The 27720-nt window shown below is 44.6% G+C and overlaps 4 protein-coding genes across 5 annotated transcripts; 1 reads left to right on the top strand and 3 right to left on the bottom strand.

Moving 5' to 3' along the window:
- The first annotated feature begins 8976 nt into the window (after nt 1–8976).
- LOC6053722 (40S ribosomal protein S14) lies at nt 8977–10934 on the top strand. The gene is given in 3 exon segments (XM_038261057.1): nt 8977–8981; nt 10503–10570; nt 10573–10934. Coding segments are annotated over 3 exon segments (360 nt in total). The 3' UTR covers nt 10860–10934.
- An 830-nt stretch (nt 10935–11764) lies between these two features.
- On the bottom strand, nt 11765–13630 carry LOC6053475 (serine/threonine-protein kinase RIO2). The gene is made up of 4 exons (XM_038261056.1): nt 13621–13630; nt 12618–13397; nt 11904–11954; nt 11765–11832 (listed from the first exon to the last, which is right to left on the bottom strand). The coding sequence occupies exons 1-4, from the start codon at nt 13628–13630 to the stop codon at nt 11765–11767; spliced, it is 909 nt and encodes a 302-aa protein (XP_038116984.1).
- LOC6049376 lies at nt 13631–14111 on the bottom strand. The gene is made up of 2 exons (XM_038266244.1): nt 14071–14111; nt 13631–13998 (listed from the first exon to the last, which is right to left on the bottom strand). Exon 2 carries the CDS (start codon nt 13995–13997, stop codon nt 13686–13688), a length of 312 nt encoding a protein of 103 aa, XP_038122172.1. The 5' UTR covers nt 13998; nt 14071–14111; the 3' UTR covers nt 13631–13685.
- A 4547-nt stretch (nt 14112–18658) lies between these two features.
- LOC119770763 lies at nt 18659–21023 on the bottom strand. 2 transcript variants are annotated; one of them, XM_038266240.1, is made up of 4 exons: nt 20667–21023; nt 20335–20605; nt 19034–19998; nt 18659–18777 (listed from the first exon to the last, which is right to left on the bottom strand). In XM_038266240.1, exons 1-3 carry the CDS (start codon nt 21001–21003, stop codon nt 19053–19055), a joined length of 1554 nt encoding a protein of 517 aa, XP_038122168.1. In that variant the 5' UTR covers nt 21004–21023; the 3' UTR covers nt 18659–18777; nt 19034–19052. The 2 variants fall into 2 exon arrangements, with proteins under 2 accessions (XP_038122168.1, XP_038122169.1); XM_038266241.1 differs by lacking the exons at nt 18659–18777; nt 19034–19998 and having other exon boundaries at nt 20329–20605.
- Nucleotides 21024–27720: the final 6697 nt, after the last annotated feature.

The raw sequence follows: 27720 nt of genomic DNA, 5'->3' as shown, positions 1-27720 counted from the left end.
GCTCACGCCTTAGTCCATCCATGTATAACTTCTACGTCAGCGACATCGATGATTGCTTGACCGGAGACTGCACCCTTATACAGTACGCAGATGACGCAGTGGTTTCAATCGCTGCCAAGAAAGAAGTCGATCTGCTAGAACCCTTGCAAGATACCCTGAACAACTTGGCCCATTGGGCAGTTGAAAAGGGTATTGAATTCTCTCCGGAGAAGACGGAACTGGTCGTTTTTACGGGGAAGCATGAACCGGCACAGCTCAATCTTTCTCTCTCGGGAAAGACTATCGAGCAGTCGGACCACTTCATGTACATGGGTACCATCTTCGATCAAAAGGGAACATGGGGGAAGCACATTAACTACCTGAAGCAAAAGTGCCTGCAAAGAACTAATTTTCTGCGCAGTGTCTCTGGCAACCGGTGGGGTGCTCATCCTTCTGACCTGCTTCGACTGTACAAGACAACGATACTCTCGGTATTGGAATATGGCAGTTTCTGCTTCCAGTCAGCTGCGAAATCACGCTTGTTGGTTCTCCAGCGGATACAGTACCGAAGTCTTCGCATTGTCTTGGAATGCATGCACTCAACTCACAACATGACCCTCGAGGTCTTGGCGGGAGTGTTGCCTCTGCGAACTCGTTACTACGAACTGTCTTACCGGTTCCTGATCCGGTGTGATTACAGGAATAAACTGGTAATTGACAACTTTGAAACGTTGCTGAACCTTCACGTTGAGTCTCGGCGCATGCTTCTATATTATGACTTTATGTCATCGTGGGAGTGGAGCCCGAGCACAACGGTACAGCGCACGCCTCCGTTAACCAGCAGCACCCTGATTGGCTTCGACACGTCCATGAAAGCCGATACTCGCGGTATCCCAAACCATCTTCTGCGGGGAGTTGTACCGTCGATCTTCGCATCAAAGTACAGCCATGTTCCTCCAAACAACAGATTCTTCACCGATGGCTCCAAGCTCGACGGCTGTACGGGCTTCGGTGTTCATCATGAATCTCATCAGCTGTTCTTTAAGCTGAAGGACCCGAGTTCGGTTTACGTCGCAGAGTTAGCCGCGGTTTACTGCGCACTGCGAATCATCGAGACCATGCCACCTGACCACTACTTCATCTTCACCGATAGCTTTAGCTCTGTTGAGGCTATCCGGACTCTGAAGCCGACGGCAAGTACGCACGACGGAAATACGCAAGACTTTAAACAACCTGGCGGCTCAGTCCTTCAGCATCACGGTGGTATGGGTCCGCGCTCATTGCTCGATTCCGGGTAATGAGAAAGCGGACTTGCTCGCCAAGAAGGGTGCTGAGAGTGGAGACATTTTTGAAAGGCCAATTAGCCTACAAGAATGCTACGGTTTTCCGAGGCAGCGTGCGCTTCTGGATTGGCAAAATCAATGGGACGACGACACCAAAGGACGGTGGATGTATTCCATACGACCTAAGGTGCAAAGATAAGCCTGGTTCAAGGGAATGGACTTGACGCGTGGATTCATCAGAACGATGTCCCGCCTTATGTCGAACCATTACTCGTCCAAGGCTCATCTGTACCGTATCAACATGAGTGATACGAACCTTTGCGACTGTGGGCAGGGTTATCAGGACATCGACCATCTCATATGGGCGTGTCCAGATCACCAGGCTCACAGAATTAAGTTGAAAGATACCCTCAGGGCCCGAGGAAGACCACCAGAAATCCCGATGCGAGACGCGCTATCTCAGCTAGACCTTGATGTTCTCTATCCTATCTATCAGTTCCTCTCAGATTCCAAAATATCTATTTAGTTTTCTTCCAGTTAGTTTTCCTTCATTTAGAATAACTCGCCTTCACACAAAGCCGTCGTTTCTGGCTTGCACCGGATGCAAAGCAAGAACGCCCCAGCAGCTGGACACCGAGTTGCGGCTGAGGACAAAACGCAAAGGCCAGCAGAGCCAACCAAGACCCCTACACAATCCCCCTTCCCATCCCACGCCTTGTCTTTAACATCAATCCCTTCCCTACTAACCCCGAGTAGGCCGCGGGTAATCGGCTCCCCTCCCACTAACATTTACACACAAGATCCTCTGTAATTATTAAGCCAAATGTAATTACAAAAGCCGACTCGGTCCTAACCAGGTCCCAGTACCGAACAGGACCTAATAAAAAATAATTTTATGAAAAAAAAAAAAGCTTCCCATGCGCCAGTGACAACGCACATCGCGGGCAGGGCTGAGCTGTAAGTTAGTCGAGGTTAGTCGTCGACTAACAAGTTCTTTAACAAAAATGTCGCCCTCCTTAAACCATTTGGCGCCCTTAGCAGGGCCCAAGAGAAACTTTGCATTTTGCAAATTTGCTAAGTTGCCGATTTGTGCTGCGCCTTCTTGAAAAAGATAAAGCGCCCTCTCAAGAAGCCCCAGGGCGCCCAAAATGACATTTTCGCAAATTAAAAAAAAAGAGCCTAAGGGAGATCAGGGCTAAGCTCTAAGTTAGTCGAGCCGCGTTTGTTTGGAATCAACTAGCAGTGCTCTTCAACTTGTTCCGTTTTGATGATTCTTTCCTTTTTCTAGATGCTGCTAAGTTGCTTGGGTCGCTGTTCGTTTTATGCATCGCTAGCATACAATGACCGGTGTTATGGTATATCTGGGTCTGGCCTGTATTGGAAATATCCTTTTTTGTTCGCTGCGATGATTAAATTTATTGCGGCTGGAGTGGCTATTTTTGGCCAAATCATTCTAAAACTTACCTTTAGTAGGGGTGAAATTGGGTCAAAATGTTTTTTTTTATGGAATTTGCAATTCCTCAGTCTTTTTGTGAAACTTAATTCTGTTAAAGGTTTGAATAGGAGACATCTTACATACGTTTGCTGAAAATTTCACATTCCAAGAACAAAACCTGTGTTTGTAGCAGCTATATATGTTTGGGGTACGTTTTTCACCAACAAAGATTTTTTAAAAATTCAACCTTTGAACTCCTTTGAAAAGGGTCGATTCCTTTGAAAGAGTAACACTGCTGAGTGACTTGTTATGATCATTTCTTAGTATTTGAGCATTATTTCAGTTTCAATTTTAAAACGATTCATCAAATTTAAACATATTTTTGGAAAATGTTGGTAAGCTATCTGAAATTCTTCGTAAAAAGTTTTTTTTTAATTTAAATAGTTTTTGTGCGATAGGAGTATTTTTTGTGTAATCCAAAAACGAATTATCTCGTTAATTCTTGATATTTTGATAAGTGCAAAATACACTCAGAGATTACGAACAATTTAGCGATAGGCAGAAAACATTACGAACAACGCAAATTGTGAGCTAATTCTCTGCCTCACAAATAATTTGTTCTGATTTAAAAAAAACCAAAATTCTTGTGTGCGAGCACAGCTTACACTCGGCCATGGCAAATGAGGCAAAAACCAGCGCTTTTCAGTTTTATGAAAAAATCATGTTGAGTTTTGAATTGATTAATGAATGAACCATTCTCTATTTTGCTATTTCTTTGAAAAAAATTCAACTGCCGTTATCTTCCTTTTGTAAGAAAGGCTCTATCTCACCCCAGGTGGGATTAAATCGGGTTTTTCGTAACAGATTTGCACACACAAAAAGTAATGTTTCTTGAAGATTTGGTGTAAACAAACAGACAACACCAATACTGCTATACTCACAGAGCCCACGCAGTAGTATTAGTGAAGAGCCCACGATAAACAACGTGGGCTCTTCACTAATACTACTATGTGGGCTCTTCGAGGTTTTGGTGACTGTCAAACGTTCTAGCCATTTCAAGCAAAACAATGTAAAAGGTCCAAAGTCAAAAATGTAAACAAAACACATTTTTCCTGCAAACGGTTCTAAGGGTGTTAAACTATCGCTACATATCGAGATAAGTATGAAAAATATGATTTTTCTATGAAAAAACATATATTTTACCAAAGGCCGATATCAATGATATTTTGTTTGTATTCAAAATCCTCATAGACCCTTTGGTTCTAAGGGCCAATGTGGAAACTGGGTTGTTTTGTTTTGAAATCGTGTTTGACCCAGGGACAAAAACAATTTGTTTCAAAACAAACACCGAAACAAAGAATGGCCCTTTGTTTTGAATTACTGCGAAACAGCAAGCTTCCGGGACAAAACGGAGTAGCGATGCAGTGCGAGGCCACGGGACAGATATCTACTTCCCGGCTGTATCGAAAAAGACGATCTGATCAACCCGAGGATCAATCTAGTCAACGTGAACAACGGAATTCCGAACAGTTCGCGCGCCCGCTTGAAACTCCTGCCAGCGCTGGCGGGAATAGCATAGCGCGTTCTATTTCGGGTGAGTGGACAATTTTGAAGGAGCAGATTCCAATACAATAATGAATACAAATTCAAATGTTGTCATTATATCTCTCTTTTAGATCCCAAAACCCAGCAGCACCACAATTCTGACTGTCCCCGTTTCTTCATCTCTTTTACGGTGGAAAACCTGCGGCCGCACGTGAACAACGGGAAACAACCAGACGCCCCGCTTCGGCAGCAACGACGTGCACCAAGTGAACCTAACTCTGCCAACGACTACGCCACGAATAAGCCCAACCGGCGACGTCCGGAACAACCCGAATGGTATCAAGCGCTACGAACGATTACGGTAGTGGCTACATGAGCAAGGCCGACGACACGAGCACCAACACTACGTCGCCGGAACATCGATCCGGAGCGGCGGATGCGTTAGTGTTCGAAACAAGAATATGCTGGCCTCGAACGCGATCATAAACTCAGGTGGCTATGACTGCTCCGACGACGGGTGTTGGCGAAGAACCGATAAAGGCAGCATTTGAGGGAAATCTGCTACCGGAAGCAGCGGCGGTCGGTACAAGCTTGGGTATAAGTCAGCACCTTTGCAGAATCAAACACCGACACGTGTTCTTCGTCTTTTGGTGAACTCAACCGGAGTGCATGGCAACCGCCAAACGCCACCTCGACTGATCCGGACGACTGACAAATCCTCCACGTTCTAACACCATCTGCGACGGCTCCAATCAACGAGTTCATCTTTCCACTTACAGAGATTTATTCAAAATAAATATTCCCAGTATTTCTGGAAAATTCCTACACTCCCTAAAGAAGTGCATCATTATGATTCTAGTCTTTTCTGGTTTCTAATCTAATCTAATCTAATCAGACCCTAGCGCAGCCAATCTTTCGAAGGGATCCTGGAGAGTGCCTTAGGTTAGATGACGCCTAGCACTCTTCTTGTCATTTATTAACATTTGTAGTGCGCCATTGCATCGGAATGCATTGAAACATCACAAGCGTTAAAGCGGCCAGGCCTACTGCGTAAAGCCGTATCGCAGAGATGACTCGTAATTGGGTTGAGTTTGAGCACTGAGTGTTCGAACAACAACACAATTCTGAATCGACAGGGGAGGAAGAAGCGTGGGGACACACCACCATACGCTCCGTGATTTGGTTGTATTCGTTGGGAGCACCATGCTAAGAAGGTTTGGTACTCCGGGACCCCCTGGGATGGGACATTGTATTTCCACGAATGCCCTGGACACTATTTGCCGTGGTTATAGTGCCACAACTCGCTCTCTGCAACAGTATTCCTAATTCCAGTCCACGCTCACCAAGTCGTCATGGCCTAGTGGTTAGCATTTTTGCTTACCAATCCAAAGGACGGAGGATCGAACCCCGCCTCGAGCGACTTTGATTTTTCGTTCATATTCATCATTTCATATTTATGTGTTCTTAACTTTCTCGTTGGGAGCAGATGGGAATCGAACCCAGAACCATTCGCTTACAAAGCGAACACCGTAACCAGTCAGCCACGGGGGGGGGGGGGAACTATTTGAGAAGTCATTCAGCTTCAACAAAAATTTAAATAAGTTTTTTTTACACAGACTAGTATTATTACTGTTATTAATGATATTTTTTTTACTTACCAAAATATCCTTAATAATTATTTGTCGAATGGTGCTGTTGGAAATATTCGACTTAGTTTTTTCTAAGAAAAATATATTAAAAGACCTGTGTCAGGAATATTAAGCGAATAAACATTTTTTTCTCGATTGGAGTACAATGGATTTATTTGTTATTTGATAGTACAGAACATTACATATTCAACAATGAATTTACAATGATTATCTTATATGTGAACAATGGAATTTGTGTTTCGATTTTTTTTTGCATTTAAAATAAGCAATATTTTTTAATGTATATACCTAAATATCTAAATATGCGTGTATTAAAAATGTAATAATTCACATTATCAAAAAGTAATCATTACAAAAATCAGCTGATTGAATTGAATTAATTTATAGCTCGGTCACCACCGGCATCGCTGACTTTTGGTAGGGCGAACCGGCGACTGGATATGATCGGAACATTCCGACGTCAATTTGAAGATGACCACCGGCCGGGTAGTTCCGTTGATAGCATCTGATAGCTATTTAATGTGCAAGGAGTTTGATGGAGCGACGATTAGAAATTCTGTCGATTCTAAAAAGAAGCATAAACATAAACCAATTTTGTCGATCCTAAAATTGATATATTTTTAAAATAGTCTCAAACAATCTAAAAAATTCAAACCACCGGCTGGTCCTCGGTTGCCATTTCAGAGATTGCCGCTGCTGCGGTTCCTCACTGGACAGATTTTTTTTCCCTGGCGGAGATTCCTCAATCCGTTTGGTTACCGTCGTTTTAGTTTCCTTCAGCCAATAAACCTGAGCCACGGTAAGGCAGTGACTGTCCGACTTGAACTTGACTGACGAGGAGACAGGTGAAGGATCATCAGCTCTGGTATGGGTTAACGGAAAAGTCTTGCAGCGCCCAAAGCTTGCAATTTAAATTGTAGTCGATCTTCAGCTGCGGCTGTTGCGTCCCAGCGCCACCACTAATCTGAACATCCCCATCCTCCTGTACCTCACTGGTCTCCCATTCTCTCTCGTTTTTCACACCGACCGAGACGACGATTCCGCACAATCAGTCATCGAACGCGCAGAATCTCCCAAATCACTCTCCTCCACCCCGTACTTGATGATCTTCTTCAGATTAAACTCCGAAATTATATGTGAAGAAAAATTCCTCCCTGGTCGCGACCCGCACTTGTCCAGCGTAACGGCATTAAACATGATCCTCAGCAGTAGCATCGAGATCGTCGGAGGGGTCATTTCCGACCGACAGACCGCAACCGCAAGCGAGATGAATGTTTCGATCGCCGGAATGCCGTCTGTCCCGGCCGGTCGCAGATCGCCTGGTGCTGTGCGAAATGCCTGTCAATGTCCGTCGAGGACTTCGTCTCGTTGTAATCCTTCAACAGCTCGATGCTGATCCCTCGGTGCATTTGTTTACCGTTGTCTAGAACAAGATTTCGCAATAAATTACACCAAAACCAAAGCAAAACTTACCGTAAATGTTTTAAACAATTTGAGACCACTGGGAGCACCTAGGTTCAACCGCTAAACGGAAAGAATTTGGCCAAGAAAATCCCCTCAGCAAATCGTAGCACGTCCGCAGAAAGTTGTGCTTGAAAGCGGTGAAGAAAAAATCCTCCTTCCAGGTCGTGACATTGTTCTCAGGTGCAAATCGCCTCGCACTTATCCAGCGTGACGGCTTAAAAAATGTCACCCAACAGCACCACCGGGATCATCGGAGCGGTCATTTCCTAGTTCCGACCGACAGGCAGCAACCGCAAATGAGATTAATTTCTCGATCGCCGGAATGTCGCCGGTTTTGGCCAGAAGCAGATCGCGGAATGCTTGGTGCAGTGCGAACCGCTTGTCAATGTCCGTCGAGGACTTAAGCTCGTCGTACTCCTTCTTCAGCATCTCGATGCCATTTGTTTACCGTTGTCTAGAACAAACATTTCGCAATAAATTACACAAAAATCAACCAATACTCAAGCAAATCTTACCATAAACTTTTTTAGCAACTCGAGAAAACTTGGAGCACTCATTTTTAGACAGATTTGGGGCGAAAAAGTTGAGATAATTGCAAGTTCAGATTTCGAAAAAAAAACGCTCAAGGTTCTCGATGTGTTGAACTTGTAAACAAACTGATGTCAGATGAAAGTCGGATTCCGTAATACACTCTAAAATTGTTGTTTCAAGTTGCTTTACACTTAGTACAAGTAGCACTCAAAATTGAGTAACGAAATCTAAATCAGATTATAAAATTCTAACATTCATGAATGGTAAATTTCCAATATTATTAGTAATTATTTTTGCACTGCAAATACTAATCACGCAAATAACTATATTTTATTTATTTATACAATTAAAAAAAAACTTCAGCAGGTAATTTACGCGAAACATTGAATAAATGCACCTAACAGTGTATGTTTACATCTGTGCGCGTCGAGAAAACGTCAGCTGCTGCAGGCTGCTGCTCAAGTGTTTTACTCTTACTAGGTTTTACTGTTTGTGATTGAATTACGGTGATGGTGTTTCGGATGGATTCGGAACGAGTGCTGTGAAACTTGTGGACCACATTGGTTTAGGGCTGGACCACATTGGTCCTCGGCACCCGTTTGCGAGGATACCTTTCAAGACGCCAAGCTTGACTCCCTTGCTGGTATCCCGAACAACATCCGTGAGTCTTCTGAGCGATCACGAAGGAGCAGGATAGATTTGGGAGTAAGTTGGCAACAGCTGTAAAGAAAGTCTTGATTGCGACAAGGATCCATTCGTTTTTTTTCGATTCTAGCCAAAAACCAGTTCCAGCAAACATCCCTGATTGATACACGGATCAATAAGTTGCTTTCGGTGCGGCTAATCCAGCTGTATTTGGAAAGTCGGCGATCCAGACCTTTCCGGAATGGTCAAGGCAACTTTCATAGGGAACCTTTGTTGGCGAAGCTGGAAACAGACTCGGTTTTGCGTGGATTTCTTTGGAAAAGGCGGAGCATCTCGCAGCATGTTTTGTTTGTATGATAACAAGTTGTATTCTGGAGCAACATTAGAAAGGGACGGTACGAAATTGCTCTTACAACCTTCTTCCCATTTGAACACATGAGAAGAAATGCCGTAAGAGCAATGTCGTACTGCCCCTTCAAATGTTGCATGTTTTTTTATTTACATTTTTTTATTTAGTGTGTTTTCTTTTTTTCAGGTTTAATCCAAGAACAACAAGATCACCAGATGAACTCTCGGTTATCCGACGTTGCACGACTGTGCCGTTTTCCTTCAGAACAATCTGCAGAACCGACTGCTGAAATAACCTGGGACCCCACCATCCGACCAATGATTTCCAAAGGATGGTGGAGATCAGTGTTGTAAATGAGTGATAGAAAAGCTATCAAATGATTATCTCTGCACCAAAAACATCCAAGAGCATAGCGGCCGTCACTATAGCTTCTGAGATCTCTTCTTGTGTCTCGTGATTCCCAGCGATGTCATTCTCTCTCTATCACTCTTCCCTTTTTCCTAGGCTATGCGCTCTCACCACTGAGTCTCTCAATCTCTCCGAAAACTGCAATGAGAGAATACGAGATGGCGATTAGGAGCCGACCACGCACGACGTCCCGTGAAACTGCCTTTTGCGAAATTGGTTTTGTGGCGGCTTTTGTGGTTAAACGCTGTTGCGGTAGCATGATCTTGGAAGCGGGAATGAGAGAGAAAAGGAAAATGTCAATCGCGAGTGTTGAAACACGAAAACGTGTTCGGCTATGTTCGGCGCTGAGAGTTTCAATAAAGAGAGAAGATCAGTTGTATTTGAGGCATGAATATTCAGGCGGGATAATTGTAGTTGCTGAGAGCTGATATTTTGATATTTTAACAACCCTGGTGGAGATGGAGCTGATCGTGCTGTACAGCTTCGGTCAACTCTCTACCGCAGTGGATGCCTCCCTGAACTGTGTTTTTTCTTCTTCTGTATAAGTTAATTCTAAAATTTGTTGTACTATTTTCTCTTCAGTTTAATTTGTTGCTGATTTAGAATCCCGCAAACTCTCCATCATGTTTGAATTTAAAATTCCCATATCATTAGGCCAATTCAGACAAAAATATAATATATATCAAATAAAATGAAAAAAAATAAATAAGCTGTTTGACCAAAGCAAAATTAATGTTTTCTAGCTCAAAATTCCGAAAATCCTTGAAAAAATGATGTTTATTCGAATTGTTACAACTGTTCCCCAAAATGTAATGTGCCATGAAAAATCACTGATATAACTATTTAAAACCCTAAAAATACAATTTGAGAAATGGTGAAATCCCTAAAATATATACGCAAAAATGAACTTTCAAAAAGCATTTGACAAAGTGTCGCTAGAAGAAAAAATCAAATAGTGAATATTGCTAACAACATATATGGGGAATAGTTCACTATTTGAGAGAGGGTGAGGAATTAAAAAAATGATTTACCGAATAGTGGCTATACAATTTGGTAAAATGTTGATTGAATATTTAACAAATGATTTTCAAACGGTTTTTTTCTATGCGGGTTATAAAAAGTTTGTAATGGTGATTTTTTTCTGAATGACTTTGAAAAACTATTTGAGGATGTTTACTGAAATGGTTATCGTATATCATAAGATTATTTCAAAGTTCAAACTTCTACGCCAGCTTTAACGACACCTTTGTCCACGTCACGGATCTGTTCGGCAAGGAAACCATCTCGCCGTCATCGGCGGCATGAAGGTCAAGGAAGAGGGAATCACAGCGCTGCACATCAAGTTACGTGGACCTGGTGAAAACCGCACCAATTCCCTGGGACCGGGTCACCAATCGGCGCTTCGTTTCTTGGCACGTTCGTCGATGAAGATTGGTCACATCAAGGAGGTGGCGCCTATCCGCCGACGGTCGGATTCAACCCGCCGGAAGGTCACCGCAGTCGTCTGTATAGATAGAGTGCTTGGGCTGGTATTTTTGTGGCGCTGTGCGATTTTCCAATTCCGCTTGTAACAGCGGGTGGAGATCCGGTGCATTGCCAACCTGTACGATCGACCGGTCTACCGGAAAGCGATTTGGAAAAATAAACATGTCTCACAATCCAATTCTCCGATTTTTTGTGCCGTAAAATAAAAAGAAACAACCAAAAGCACTTTTTTCACATTTTATTGATCAGCATCATCCCAAAACCCTGGTGTTGGAACATGGTCGGATCGCGCACATTTTACGGCACAACCGATTCGTAAACGAGCTACTCTTGTACCGTCCGGTTTTCCACAACTCGTACAGTTGAGCACCACCACATACCAACGTCTTGTAGATCTTCAACCCGTCGGCGCGAAGTTCCGGATTCTCAAAGAACACGATAAACTGCTCAACATTTCGCTTTATGTTCACATTCGGCAAATCCGGTATCATGTGCGAAACCACCTTAAACCAGCCGATCTTGCCTATCTAAAATACGTCACCTTAACCGTGTTGCCTCGGTTCGTTCCCGGGCCAACCTACTGAATCTCCAGCCACGTACATCCGTAAGCCAGCAAATCTGACAAATGGCGATTCAAAAAAAAATCCGGTCGCGTCTCAATCGATCTCCCGATGCACTTGGTGTGCGACTTTCCCGAATAATGAACCGCTTCCTCCGCGCTCGAGCTCTTTTGTCCCGACAGGGCGTCGTACAAATTCCGAAAAAATAGTCCAGATAATCTTCCGACAAGCAGCTTCAGCTGCTCCACCCGGGCTCGGATAGCGCACATCGACGTCGGGTCATAACCAGTGCGGCTTGCACATGACTGCGGCGACGGCGATTCCACTCGCGGTCCAGATCAACTTGGCCTTCAATTTTGGAAGCAAAATTGGTTTCGCTTCGTGTGGCACGACGGAAATTATGTAAACTAGGCGGGAGACACCCTTGGCTTTCAGGAGTCCCCGGATGATTTCACTTCCGCTCGTCCCGGCAGGCTCCCATCGTTTTTTTTCTCGTAACCTGTGAGAAAATCGCAAAGAAACATCATCAGCAAATTTATGAATCTTCACTTGAAAAAAATAGGTACTTACCTGTATTTTTCAGCATAATGTTCAATCCTTTACGGTCACAACGCCACATTCCTAGGGAGGAAGGGAATATTCGCCAACGTACATATTATATTTGCTTTTTAATTTGCATAATTTTTTTTTGAGGTTTTCAAAACAAAAACAAACCTGGCGCGAACGCGCGCGCAAATCAGCGCAAAACGGAATTGAGAAAAGAAGTGCTGCCAAGCCAATTTGTCATACGGGGGGCAAGCCGATGCGGTTCATCGTGGTTCACTCAGTTCACAGCGCATGAGTCATAATTAAATATAAATATTTTTTTTGACAAAAAAATTCCTCGAAGTCTGGAGTTTTTTTTTGAATAGGTCCAATAAACCGAATTTCCATTTTTTGCTTTTTGGGTGTTTTTGAAACCGCCTTGAGTCAGCAAAATTACAAAACACCCAAAAAGCAAAAACTGAAAATTTGGTTTATTGGACCATTTCAAAAATAAACTCCAGAAGTGATAAGTCTTTTTTAAGTCTGTAGTTGATCCATCGAAAAAATGTTGTCTCGTCAATTAATTTTTTTGCATTATTGTCTTTATTCCACCAAACCGAAGTGCGCAACAGATGTGTTCCGCAAAAAAATCTGTTGCGCAGTCTCTCTGTCGAACTGTCAAGCTTAATTTGAGTATTCCCCCGTTAGCGTGTAACCGATCTGATTTGACGTTTCGCGGGATTGTTTTGGTTGCTCGACTTTTGGATTTTCGGTACGTAAATAGTTTCCTCCTTCCTCGGTACCTCCCTCCTGGTGATACTCCTTGCAGATCCTCCTCCATCTCCTGCGTAAATCCGTACCCAGAGCAGAGAACCTCCCGGTCCAGCTCATCCTCCCGCTCCAGATTGCTAAACTTGGGATGTTCTTCACTTTCATACCCAAATTTCTTCCGGAACAGATCCCGAACGCCCTGCACGTCCCGATCAAAGTACATCTCCGCGTTCGGATGCGGCGTTGACACCATCTGGGGAAAATCGATCAAGATCGGCCGCTGGTCCTCCTCCGTGATCATCACGTTGAACTCGTTGAAATCTTCGTGAATAACTCCGCAATTCCCCAACCGCACAATCAAGTTTATCAAATCATCGTACAACTGCTCCACATTGCCCACCTCGGCCACGTTCGTCAACGGGTACCCATCAACCAGCTCCATAATTACGCAGTGCCGGTTAAAGTCCACCGGACGCGGCACCGCGTCGCCATACTCCCGCGTCGCCGAAATCCGCGACAAATACAACCAACTCATCTTGTGCCGCTTCCCGTGATAGTCCCGCTTCTCCTTCACGTTCCGGAAGCAAACCCGTCCCAACCGGTGCAACTTCAAGCACAACGGGTTGCCCTCCTCATCCCCCACCGTGTAGATGTTACTCTCCTTGCCCACCCCAATCTGGTTCCCAAACCCGGCGACCGACCCGCGCAGCGTCAACGACTTCAGCGCCAGGTAGTCGTAGCCCATGTTGGTCAACCGGTACCCGTCATCTTACGAGAAAAAAACAAATTAAACACAACTCCAACAACCTCCGGTCGTTCGCAACCTACTCTGTACAAGAAGTTTGGAGCAGAATTTATCCGTGCGTAAAACTGTTCAAGCACTGTGGATACTATGCTGGAGGAACTTTCTTGCCGGAAAAGGGTTTGGAACAGAACCCGAAGAAATTCGGCTTGAATATTTTGCCATAATTGATGCGAATAATAAACATACGACCTACCATACGACTAAAAAAAGTTTATTTCGAATATAAAAGTGATAAAATCACAATGAAGCATTCATTCGTGGTCAGAATCCCGTCTGTCCGTAACTTGGGATGCCAGGTGCTGGCTCAACTCGTTCTCTTCTGGCTGAACTGCTGTTTCCATCGCGGCCGTAATCTCCGTGCTTGGTTCCCCTTCTACTTGAACTTCCTCTCCTTGATCATCCTTACTTCCATTTCCGTCTTCGACGGAGTCGTCCTCAGTCGATTCGGCATCGACGCGTTCGTCTGCAAACGGATCATAATCAATGTCAACCGGATCCCGGAGGTATTCCGTCTCTTCATAATCATCGTACTCCATCTCCGACTGTTCCTCGGCACTGTCCATTCTGAAAATCAACGAAAATTTTGGTATTATTATCAAATTTAAGCTCGATTTATCAAAAACGCAAAAAACGTACTCTTTCTAGGAAAAACGGTTCCAAATGATTCAAAAATCAAAAAACAAAAAACCTTTGTTTTGATGCGGTTGTTTTTTTTTTTTCGTGACAGATGACAACATAAAAATACTACACTCTAAACAGGATCCCATTAAATTCTTTCGCGAGTGTTGAGTGGTGGCCTTGGGAGATGCGCTCGTAATTTGATTTTTGTCTGCATTCACAATATTTACAATGATAAAAAGTGATCAGATATGGTCTTTAATAGCAAGGTTACTGTAAGAAAGGTTGGGCTGAAAACGTGTTGGTTTAGTATTAGTAAGCAAAAAAGTGTCAACATTTGCGATGCTTCAAGTGATGACGTCACAACGCTCTCGTTTCTTTTGGATAGTATACGGCATTGAATGAAAATTTGAATAATTTTAAATTAAACGGTGATTTTTGAGATAAACTTGTTGACACTTGTTGAAAGAATTAAATGAGGATTTCTTTATTACAATAATATAAATAAATTGATTTAATTTTCGACTGCAATAAGAGTACAACAGTTGTTACTTCTTGTCCCGCTTTTAGACGTGCGCGACTTCGACCAGCTCGGAGTCTGGATAGACCGCGGACCGCCCCTTCAGCGTCACTTTCGACGAGACGGATTTGGTGGATGCTCTTCTTCGATTTGGATTTAACTTCGTCCTGTGGGATTCGGCTATGCGGATCACAGCCCCAATTGCAGATGGACTTGCTTGTAATGCATGAAATCACGCCGCCGGCCTTACCATCTTCGATGTAATCTTCCGGCTCGACCTGGGTCTACTTATCTTTGACCTCCTGCATGCGACTGCCCATCCTTTCAACCTCTACCGGGTTCGAGATGATGGCCGCGATCGTGTTGTTGATTTTGGTGGCCATTTTGCCGCCATGCGTACGCCTGTGGTGCTTCAACTCCGGCATCGACATGCCCAGCTCGCGGGTCACCTCGTCGAACGCTTCATCCCGTTTGGCCAGAACGGAGTGGTTCGGATGGGACCGGTTCCAGTTGACTTCCGGTCGTGGACCAGCTGGGTGAGCTGCATGCGATTGTTGGCGGGAAGTGGTTCCACTTCTTCGGGCAGATGTTTGCGGTGGTGGAGTGGACCCGGTTGCCTGAGCTGGTCGGGAATTTTTGATCCACATTTTATAGAAGTAGCCAAATTTGCTCCGCCGGCGAATGCTAGAAATGTCGATCAAGCTGCACCTCATTTTCTTCAGTTTGTCCTTGTTCAGTTCCGTGGCAAGTTTCTATGGCAAGCACGATCTCGCTGGTACGACTGCCAGTGACCATCCTGATTTGCATTCCTCAGCACCGAACGTCTATGAATTGCTTTGGCCAGCATAAGTGAATCCAACTCTCAGTTGACTCGTGTTCTTTTCTGTCGCGGAGCACCATTATCATCGAATCCCTCCTCCATGCCTCTTCAACATCATCCTCGTCATCGCTGCCAACCTCCTGATTAATGGCCACCATCTCTTCCACGTCCTCCCACTCGAACTAAGCCTCGGCCGCTCCTTGTTGACCCTTCACAAACACCGTCTCCGGCAAGTAACGACTTACGACTTACGCCAACATCCTCCTCCTGCTGCGGTTCCAGCAACTTCCTAAAATGATACGAGAAGCTCTTCCATCGTGCCGGACCAAACCAAACGTCGCCCGATCAAAACTTCAATTGGACTGTCTGCACAGGTTCCGGAACTCGTCGACAAAGTGAACCGTTTCGACGCAGTTGATGCACGCCGCGGTGGGTGAGTCCTGCCACGTTACGTACACTCCGGTGCATTCATGCACTTTGCACCTTAAGTCGCCCCGTTGTTGCCGCGGAGTCGGAGAAGACGGTCAGGAACAGCCGACAATGATGAGTGCGTGGGGCTAGATTTGGAGGAAAGATTAAATTAAAACATGTCCTGATAAAATAATTATGCTGCAAATTACCTTCCGTTACGATTATCGACTATTTTGCGATAATTTTAGTCAAGATGGGACGGAATATCGTTACCGATTCCTCAAAACTAACTCAAAATCGCCCGTCTGCCACTTAGCTCAAAGGAAAAACAAACTTTGTGACGTCACAGTGTTCCTCTTCAACTGTGCACGGAGATAAAAAATTTCGAAAAATGAATTTTCATGCGAAAACTGACGTTTTATTTTTTCCTCCGTGTTCGCACTAATACAACTTTACAAAGACAGCCCAACCTGTCTTAGAGTAACCTTGCTTTAATAGTGCTTTTATCATTGTACATAAACATTTACATAGGGCTTTAGGACCCTATTGTATCCTGTTGGTTGGTCAAATTCAAACTAAAAATTGACGGTTAACCGAGGCAAAAAGTCAGATTTCCAGAGTTTTTTTTTTTAAAGGTCCTATAAGCTATTGTCTTTCATATGTTTATAGGACCTAATCGAGGACCTATTAAAAAATAAGTCGAGATTTTTATCTTCGTCTGATGATGCTACAGATTACTGTTCAGAACCCGATTTCTGCCAACCCTGTCCGCCCGTACCGCTGCAACAGAACCAACTGACAGTTGATGGACAACATTCAAAAAAGAGAAGACAAACCCAAAACGGAGCGGCAAAAACAGCAAAACAACCCCAGAATCAAAATTGGAAGCATCATCGGGTTGCGTCGCGCGTCGGTTATCAATCTGCCCGAGAATTTTGCATTTTTTCAATTGTGTTTCTTTTGCCGATTTGTGATCCCGTAAAGGAAAGATGGCGCCACGGAAGCGTAAAATAAAGGTGGTGTCCCCAGAGAAGCCGCGGTTCAACTTCGAACCGATTGAAACGGTTTTGAATGGGCAAAAGGATGAAAAAAATCATCCAAATATGATAAAAATAGCTGAAGGATTTGTATCAGAAGGTTTGTGAAATGAGGTTTTTCCTCGGGGCAAGACAGTGAGCAAGGGAGATACTCTGGTTTCTCCCGTTTTCTCTGCTTTGCTCCCGTTTGCTCTGAAATTTTGCTTTTGACCGTTTTCAGCTCATTCTTCTCGGTTGCTCTACTTTCCTCCAGATTCCTCCCAATTCCCAATTGCTCCCATTTGTTCTGGGTTGCTCAGATTTTTTGAGGAGTGATCTCTTTGAAGAGAGCAAAAAAAGAGAGAAGAGCGAAACAAGCAAAATGTCATTTTGTTGTTTGTTTACATTTAATAAGTTGTGTCACGCCGGTCGCGACAAGTTATTTTTCACAAATGCTAACCCTAAACTTGCACGGATAGTTATTTTCAGAATCTGGCCTGGTTCCCTGGCATGATTGGCCACACTCGGAGTGTCTACTGTCAGCAGGACAGATCCTACGGTGGCTTCGCAAGTACAATTGAGAGCCAAAGCACAGCCTGTGCTTCAAACGACGATCAATCCGGCGGTGGGAATTACAACGTTGACCGCGGTCACTTGTCTTGCGGAGGAAGTAGCAGTAGTAAAAGTTCGGTTCCGAATCGACCGTTAGGGAAGAACATCCAGCTACGGTCGGAAAGGAGCATGTATCTTGTATGCTGGAAAAGTTCGAAACCTTTGCGATAGTGTAACGACCAGATGCGCGCCAACCGGGAGTCCCGTGCAAAAGTATCCATAGCGGAACATCCTGTCGCCACGGATATTTTCCGGCCAAAAAAAAAACGTTTGGGGCCGTGGAGACAAGCATCCTTCGAGTGGCTCAACGTACCCAAGTTTTGCAAGCTGAAATGTCGGACATTGAGAGTCGGATGGAGTACGTGGGTCAGATGTTGCGCCAGTCGGTGGCAAGTTTACGTAGAATCTGACACTCCAGTCACGACGGCTACTGAGACGGAACAATCCGCACCGGAAGTTTCTTATAGTTTCGGATCGACATGGATAAGATTATCGACGCGACTCTGGACTCATAAGACTACTTCTTCAACTTGCTGTCCGAGAGCAGAACCCCAGTTCCGAGACGGTTTGTCGCAGTCGAACCTTGAGCGAAAAAATGAATCCATAACAGATTGCAAGCAGTTCTACTAGTGATCCATGCTGTGGTCACCTACAGAGAGGTGGCCAGTGTTGCCCTCTGCGTACATTCGAACTGGGCGCCACTATACGTCCTACTCGGACCCATCAGCTGCTCTGTCGCGATTGCCCTGAAAGTTGAACTCGTCCAAACCATGGCCTCACTCGGAAAATCAAAAGAAGCTGTCCTTGAGCTGAGTTGTGCTAGTCTTTAACTAACGCTATTCCCTACTTGTTATATACACTTCAACAACTCTGATTTTCAACTACACTGAAACCCCGCTGGTTTGACACCAATTGCTGTCAAACGAACGGGGTCACTTTTTAGCTTTACATCCTCTTTACACAGAGCTTACACTTACTGCCAAACGTTTGGTTTGATATTAAGTGTGAGTTCCGTGAAAAAACTAACAGTTCGTCACTTTCAAGTTTGAGATTGTCAAACTAACGGGTACAAACTAAAAAGTGCCCAACGAAAAGGTGATCAACCGGCGAATGTATAGTGTAGCAATGCAACGCACTTAATTTTATAAACGTTTTTCATAATTCCCAACAATTCACAAAAAGAAAACTTAATAAAGGCGACATCCGGAAGAAAACAAATTTTAGATTTCAACAGGTGTATGTGTTTTAATCGATATTATAAAATAAGCAAACATAACAGTGAGGTTAGTAATGGAAGTTGTAATAATGCAGTATTGTACTTTAAATATTCAACCAGTGCGTCTGACCTGTAACAATAAGAGAAAAAAATTGTTAATGATTGTTAAATTTTATTTTAATATTGTTTTATATGTAGTGAATTTTGTTGTTTTCACAGTTACTAAGTCGAGTACTTTTAATAAGCTAGAGTAGGAGTCGTAAAATTCTGAGAACCTCGATCGGAGTTAGAATCGCTAAATCATCAGAACCAGAATCAAATCAGAATAAAGGACAATCAGAGAGTCAACTGTATAATTAGGGTATTTTAGTTTTAAAAAATCTCACCATTTGAAAAGATTTCATTTTATTTTTGCCTGAATCTTTGATTTCTGTCCACAGACAGAATTTGTCGTCCTGGAGCTACCATCCACAAAAATGTAGATTTTTTAATATGTTTTACATGTCCCGTCGAATCCCTTATTTTAAATACATGCTTGTCACCAGCGCTGGTACTTTTCAAGGTTAATTCTTCGCTTGTGTCAAATAGGTCCTCGATGGCGTAGATAGGCTCTTCCAATCTCTCATCAAACTCCTGTTGCACCTGCACAAACTCCAGTGTGTCAGAAAAATCAAATTCATCATCTGCACTTTCCGACGATTGAGTTTGGGTTGACTTTCCGACAATTTCTGGATCATCATCATCGTGTTCTTCTTCTTCCAAATCACTAAATTCGTCGTTATGAGAGTCGGCGTTCACGAATTCAAACTCGGTTGGTTGGTTTGGTCGATTTTTTGATCTCAAGTTAAGTGAGTCTGTGAAATCAATTTCTCCGTCACTCAAACCAAGACTCTGCAGCATCTGTCGCGCGGTGAGCTCAGCCTTCGAAACTTCATTTGTGATCTCGATATCATTTGGCAGAACTTGTGTAGGGTGAGCGTTGTTGAACTTGTCGAGCGATGGAAAGTTAATTTCACCGTTATATTTATGCATAATGCAAGTCTTCATTTGGAGTCTCTTCAGTTTTGCTCGAAGCTCCTTGATGGTGAAATTTACGACGGTTTGGTTTGTAGATGCCATTGTCCTTAATTGGCCAAACAACTTTTCACAAGGTTGACTCGACAGAAAAGTAACCAAACATTGTTCAGGAACATTTCGGTCTCGGCAGTCCCTGATAAAAGCAATTAGCGCATGCGCATTCAACTCCACGCAATTGTATGCGTTAGTGGTCACGTATTGATCGTAAGTTAAGCCACGCTTGCGATTTAGTCCAATCCAGTTTCTCCATGCTCTGACGAAGAAGTTAACAGTCCTGAAAAATTAAAAATAATATTAAAAAAAAACGTATGGTGCGCACGCATATGTGTGTGTGTGTTAAGAGAGAGAGAGAGAGAAAGAGAGAGAGAGAGTGTAAGAATGAGTCATTTAAAAAAATGTCAAGCATAATAGGATTTGGTATGTCGAACTATTGAGGTTTTACTCTATCCAGATTCAAAAGCGCAACATGGAGTTAAACTTTCTGTCAAGCTTCTGTGAAGTTTAATTTTAATTTTCTGATACATCAAGTTTGTGGGATCGCACCAACCCATGAGATTGGTTAACTGTCAGTTAAGAAAAGTGTGAAAAGCTCGGTGAAAAGTTTACTTACCAAATGTAATAAATTCTTTGAAGTGGTTCGATGTTCTCCTCAATGAAGGAACGGTGCATAAGTTGCATGAGTTTTAGGAAAATTGCGGTTCCCAAGCTTCCCTCGACATTGGCCACCAAGAAGTCTATCAGTAATTGCTTGATCAGTTTGAGCGTGGGCGCGTATTTCATTTTGTCCTTCAAATTGATGTCCGACCAAGTTAGACCGTGTTGGAATTTCTTGTACTTTTTGATCAGCGTGGTTAAGTGGCATTTTCCGATCGTGTAGTCACCTGTACAAGCAGATTTTCTATGTTTAGTAATTGTAATCAAAAGAATTTAATCCGTTCTTACCAATTATCAGGTCCTTTGTAAGTAGCCGATTTCTGAACTTGTTTGTCCCATGCGTAGCATCTTGTGCATTAGGTGCGTAGTTGGAATTAACAATGTAGTATCCACCCAAAGGAGATGGTTGTCTTTCCTGGTCCAGGCAGGCGCGGATGTTCATCGCTTTGAGGAGCCTAGGGTCTCCGTCAGCGTTATACGAAACGATTCGAATTCCGACTGAACTCAGGACTTCCTCTAGGTATGCCCACCGGTTCAAAACATCCACGTGTGTAAACTTATTGTCGGAACATGCAAAATACAGAACAAAAGGTGCCGCTCCAGCCACAAGCGGTACGGCGAGCATAACGTAAGCATAGTTGCCTGTTGGGTAATTTTCACGTCTTCCATAACTTTGTGGGGTGTTGTAGCTTTAAACAAATTTTGTACAGGCATGCCATTCTCATCAAAGGGCGCAACTAGGCCGGTTAGACTGTCGTCGGTATAGCTGTACTCCGTTGCTGCGGTTAATCTTGTTCCGTCCTCACAAATCGATACTGCCATCGGGTAACCGTTTTCCTCAAGGTAGGCTTTCAAACCTTCGACATCAATAATCCCTTCAACAACGTTGGTGGTGTATTTACTCATGTGGCGCTGAATTGTCTTGAGAGTCATTGTTCCGATGTTACGCTTTATGTAGTCGTAGTGATTGTTACCGCCAGTTAGATAATCACAGAAAAAAGTAGTAAAATGCCTGCATGTAATGAAGGGGAATGTAATTCTTTTATGTGATATTACACAGTTTGCACAGAACTCCCCACGCTGTTTTTCCTAACACCATTTACACTCAAATTATGTAATAATTACAGCATATTTGTTTAGAGTGTTGTTTGTTTTCCAAATGTCAAAATATCATTCAGATTTCGCGCACGCTCGACGACCTCCTCCGCGTTTTGCAACACCGGTTCCGGAAAAACCTTCGCCAATAGTCTAACCCAACTGAATTTCTGTGGCCGCGAACTAACTTGCCGGAAACGTTCAAGACGGTGTCTCGTAAGAACCCTTCCCGGTGGCCCCGGCGGCTTATCAAAAAACAAAACTAGTTCCGCCGATAAATCGACAGATCTTCGTTCGTGATTCCGTTGGTTTCTTGGTAATTATGATGACCAAATGATAAACAATTTATTTCAAATTGCAGCTGCCGCTGTCCCGCAAAAGGGTGCTCAACTTTTCAATTTCTGCAGCAAATTACGAGAGATTCTCCAACCGCGGTAACGACCCAAACTTCCTATTGCTCGCCCATCATCTCATCCGTCAAGAGGAACCGTTCAACGACCGGGTTATCTGGAACATCACAGCAGTGCTCCGTGAAACAGAACTTTTCGGATGATTGTTAGAGAGGTGTGGGTGTTTCCGCCGAGTTCCAGCATTCGGCATCCTCTCTTCTGTCACGGTTGACAGGTAAGTTTGTTTTGCTTTTGAGGAAGAGGAAGGAAATCTTATAATTTATTTTTGCAGCAATCCGGGGTTCCGGAATCGACCAGGCCTAAAGGATTCTGGGCAAACTGATCCATGATGAAGGTGGCATGCTGTACCTGCTGTACGATCTGGTGAGCGAAAACAAAAACAACGATTTTGACGTCGCCCCACACGACTCAATCAGCGCTACATTACCAATGAAAAATGCCACATTCTATCGAAAACCAAACTGCTGCGACAAGGCCGCCGCTAAACATGACAACGACTTCGGTCAGACTACACGAGTGACAAACGCATCCCCGTAAAGCAGCAGAGCAAAATACACGAAGATCTTCCGGTGAGGATCTGTAGAAGCGGATTTACTTTAGTTCTAACAGTGAAACTTTGCTTTTCCGTAGATCTGAAAAAAGGAGTCTGCTTCCAGTTTCCAGAGCAGCACGCACCAGTGGCTTTGGGCTGTCGATCCTGTTCCAGAAGCTGGCTAGGTGTCTCGTCCAAATTCTAACGGAACCGCAAATATTGTGTCTTTGTCGGAAGTCAAAGAAAAAGTGCCCAGCTCCAGCGGCAGAACAAAGCTTCGAAGGCAGCAGAGGTCAAGCGGCTCGACATGCCGCCACCTTCCTGCACGAACAGCTCAAACGGATGGCCCCCAAAAACGATCAGGGCTTCAAGAAATTCAAGGAGCAATTGCTGTTCAGGTAAGAGAGATCGAGGCTTGTAATCGTGAGAACACTTATGATATATTATTTTTGTTACCGTCTTCGACTATTTTTTCTCAGGGACGCCATCTTCGTAGAGGTCGGTGCTGATCCGGGGTGTGCTCAATGCAATTCCTGAAAAAAATCGCGCGGAAGTGGCATAGGCGGTGGTGGAAGTAATAGCAAGGACAAGGCAACGCGAGTGCTGGAATGTCTCAAGAAAAGTCGCGCCGGATGTTGGTGAATTCACATCTGCTCGTTGGGGAAACGATCGGGACGATACCGGTGAATGCAAAATGTGATCTGAGCTGTCCGATCAAGTGTTTTACTGCGGCCTCGCGTTTGGAGTGAGCCTAAAGCCGCAGGTTGCGTCAGTCGTTTTGGCCCACCGAACAGCAGCTGCTCATGGCGCAGTTGGATCAGTTGGAAGGAGACATGAAGAGTTAACTGAACCCTACTAGAGACAACTCCTGTGTGTAAAAGACGCCCAAGGAAAAAAATCCGTTCATGTTGGACATCACTTGCCGAGCCTACATGGGCATCATCAACGATCCTCATAATCGGCGACGGCCTTTGTGACTCGATGATCCCGGCCTGCAACGAATTTTGGTCGTCTCCTAAGTTTTAAAATATTGTATTTGTTATAATACAGTAGTTGTTCGGTAACTGGGCGTTGTTTAACTGGGCTGCTTTTTAACTGGGCGCTCGATAACTGGGCCGTAGCCCAGTTAAAAAGCAGACAAACGTAAAAAAACCAAAACAAACCGAAATCACCGAGGGTTAATGGATGCAAAAATCATGGTCAACAAATAAAAAACTTTTTCAAACTTTTATGTAATTTCAAGTCACAATTAAAGAAATATGAAAAGTAATCATTGTAAACAAATTTGAGTAACTTTTATTTTTATATTTCATCAAATAAATATTATGCATCGGTAGTCCCCTCGTTATTTTCGTTCAGCCCAGTTAGCGAACAGCATTCGATGACTGGGCTACGTTCTCAGCCCAGTTACCGAACAACTACTGTACTAATTAAATAATGTAATAAAATACATTTTTAGCAATCTGGTCTTATTTTTGACATTTAACATCCAAAGCAACCAACTCGATACCTATCCAGGAGCAAAATAGTAATCTGTGTAATATTACACTTTTTTCTAGTTACACGCAGAATGTAATTTTAAGTGTTTATTTTCACAAAGGTGATGTGCATGCTTTTGCATGCGATTTTACCATCGGATTTTTTGCTGTGATCATAAGTGCAAATGTCCTTCTCGATATCCGAGTATTTTCGGGCAAACTTATTTTGATCTTTCACTCGGTGATGCATGTCGACCAATAAATCCAACAGTGCGGAGTCTGTCAGTGGCTTCTCAACATTTTCACCTGGTGACAAAAATAATGAAATTTATAAATACAACGCTTCCCATCATTTTTTAACATGCTTGGCGATTAGGGTCCATCCATGAACCCATCCATGATTTCAAAAGTGTCTACGTGATTTATGAATGGTCCCAACGATAACTGAATGATTGTAAAATGTGTAATCGAATATTTTAACACTCAGACTTCGCCGACACTCGCTTAACTCCGCCTCTCATGTGAAAGGACGCTAGTGTACAGTTATGACTCCTTGCTTACGTTTTGTTCATCCGCCAGGTGTTCTTCACCTGAGAATGAAGCCTCTGGCTCAACGGGTTCAATTATCAGCTGCGATGTGCCAGACGTTGTGGGTATATCCATTTGTATGTTGCTGTTGTCATGCACCAGCGGGTCATCATCACCCGAACACGACTGCACCGACTGCTCGTTCGGCTCTTTAGGATCACTTGCAATCAAGCTACCATCCGCTGAACGTTTTTGGCCTGTTTTTTTGTTGATGTTTGTAATACCCTTCTTCGCATGCTGGTTAATGTGACGGCAAATGTTGTGCTTGGTCCAAGAGTGAGTGCCGATTTTAAGAGAGCCAACAGTTCGGGCGCAGAACGGGCACTTTACTGCAGCCTCCAAACATCCCGCTGAACGTCTGCGAATTGAAACTACTTGCATTTTTGCAAGAAACGTTGTCGTCATGTAGTCGGGTGTCCTGTTCGGTGATACCATTTCGGTAATTTATTTTCTGAAAATTTTATCAATTAAACTTACGTCTCCAAGTACTCCCCTCGAATCCGAGCCAACAAACTCGAAGAATGATTTGCAAAATCATTTTCGTTGATCGGTTGAGTCACTTCTGCCACCGAATTCGACGATTGCGCAGGAGGAAGGAATCGAGCAATCCCTTCCTCACGAATGGTTTGCGAAAGCAGTATTATAACTTTTTTTTCGCCAATCGTCAGTAAAATGTCATCCGGCGACAAAGGTTTGCCGAACATTTTGATGATTTCCTCTTCGCTCATCCTGGCGAGTCTGGTTTTCGAATCGTCTACCATTTCTGGGATATCGCCAGCATCGATTAGGCCAAGTGCGCTGCTGCCGCAAAGCTTCTGCAGTTTAATGATTGACTGAACAGCGTCGCTTACTTGTCCGATCTTTCGCTGAACGGCTTCCCAAAAAAAAGCCTCCATCTTGCTCCGGTGTGATAACACTATCAGGAAACCTTGGAAAACCATGAAAAGAAAGAAACAAAATGGTTACGTACATTCTTTAAAAGCTTATAGATATTCCAACCTTGATCGACAACCGTAACGCAGAATCAAAGCAGTCCAGGCGTCCTAACCGGGGTCCAGGCGTCACAAGGTTGTCCGGGTAGAACCGTGAGCTGGAGGAACTTGAACCGTCAGCAGCTGAGCAGATGAGTTGAAAGTTCTCGGCCAGGTACCCTGGCCGGGACACACGAACTGGTCCGGGTTGAACCGTGAGCTGGAGGAACTTGAACCGTCGGCAGGTGGGCAGATGAGTTGAAAGTTCTCGGCCAGGTACCCTGGCCGGGACACACGAACTGGTCCGGGTTGAACCGTGAGCTGGAGGAACTTGAACCGTCGACAGGTGGGCAGATGAGTTGAAAGTTCTCGGCCAGGTACCCTGGCCGGGACACACGAACTGGAGGAACTTGAACCGTTGGCAGGTGGGCAGATGAGTTGAAAGTTCTCGGCCAGGTACCCTGGCCGGGACACACGAACTGGTCCGGGTTGAACCGTGAGCTGGAGGAACTTGAACCGTCGGCAGGTGGGTAGATGAGTTGAAAGTTCTCGGCCAGGTACCCTGGCCGGGACACACGAACTGGTCCGGGTTGAACCGTGAGCTGGAGGAACTTGAACCGTCGGCAGGTGGGTAGATGAGTTGAAAGTTCTCGGCCAGGTACCCTGGCCGGGACACACGAACTGGTCCGGGTTGAACCGTGAGCTGGAGGAACTTGAACCGTCGACAGGTGGGCAGATGAGTTGAAAGTTCTCGGCCAGGTACCCTGGCCGGGACACACGAACTGGAGGAACTTGAACCGTCGGCAGGTGGGCAGATGAGTTGAAAGTTCTCGGCCAGGTACCCTGGCCGGGACACACGAACTGGTCCGGGTTGAACCGTGAGCTGGAGGAACTTGAACCGTCGGCAGGTGGGCAGATGAGTTGAAAGTTCTCGGCCAGGTACCCTGGCCGGGACACACGAACTGGTCCGGGTTGAACCGTGAGCAGGAGGAACTTGAAAGTTCTCGAACAGGTACCCTGGCCGGGACACACGAACTGGTCCGGGTTGCACCGTCAGCAGGAGGAACTTAAAACTTCTCGGCCAGGTATCCTGGCCGGGACACGCTTCACGGAATGGTCCGAGTTTGAAATCGTCAGCAGCAGTGTAGGAAAATCGAAAGTCTTCCGACCAGGCGCCCTGATCGAGGCACACTTCAAGAGCGGCTGGAGTTGCTTTTAGCTAAGTAGCGAACAGAAGCTGGAACTAATTTAAGACCCGTGAAACTAAATGTAATTTCAGTTCTTTCAGAAAACAGTTTGAAATGACGAGAAAACACGTGGTATAGTTGAACAAAACAAAGGCAAGACAGACGAGAAAAGTCATAAGTGTCAAAAGTGACATTTCAAAGAAGAGAGTCACAGTTTCTCTCATTTCTCCCGGTTTCTCCCGTTTTCTCTCGGAGTAACTCTCGTTTGCTCTAGTTTTTTCACTGTCTTGCCCCGAGGGTTTTTCGCTTTCAACCGGTTCTTGAATATGTTATGCTTGTTTCCAGATGCCTCACGATACGTTTATGCGGTCGTTTATCCAATCGCTGAAGGCGCCGATGCGTCTTGAAGTGGGCAACACCTTTGTCACCTGAAGTTGTGCGCATCCTTCATCGCCGATCCGATCTAGTGCGAGCAGGAGGAAACCCACCCGCTGATCATGACCATCTTTGATTTCCTGCTGTCTAAACGCGATCGTCCGATTCCGGATCTGTCAGTTTGTTTGAGGCACCGCTAGACCATCTGGAACGAATGCGGGACATGATCCCGTCGGTTCGCGTCCAAGCCGTGTTGGCCCTGCAGAGTCTGCAAAGCCCGGAAGACCCGGAAGACGACGTGTTCCGCATATACATATTCCACATGGAGTCGGACGTGTCGCCGATTTGCGACGGTCATAACGTCGCTGGGTCGCAACTACCGGACAATTCCGTACATCCTCGACGTTGACGAACGCGTCCGGCGGCACACGTCGCAGATGAGCAGCTACCCGGTCAAGCAGTACAAAGTGGCCCAGCGGTTAACCTTCCTTGAGCAGGGTCTGAACGACCACTCGGATAAGGGGCAGCGGGTCGTCAAGAACGTGCTCATTCCGCAGTGGTTCGAGTCGTACCAGAAGAATTATGTGGCGTTCGTGAAGGCGCTCAAAATCGACGCGGCCGAGAAGGAGATGGAACGGTTCGCGAAGACGGCCAAGCTTGCGCTGGGGAGATCTTTACGTGAGTTTCTTAAAACATTGTAAAAGGT

Source organism: Culex quinquefasciatus, chromosome 3, assembly GCF_015732765.1.
Source record: "Culex quinquefasciatus strain JHB chromosome 3, VPISU_Cqui_1.0_pri_paternal, whole genome shotgun sequence".
In the NCBI taxonomy this organism is placed as follows: domain Eukaryota; kingdom Metazoa; phylum Arthropoda; class Insecta; order Diptera; family Culicidae; genus Culex; species Culex quinquefasciatus.
This window is presented reverse-complemented; position numbering and strand designations above follow the sequence as displayed.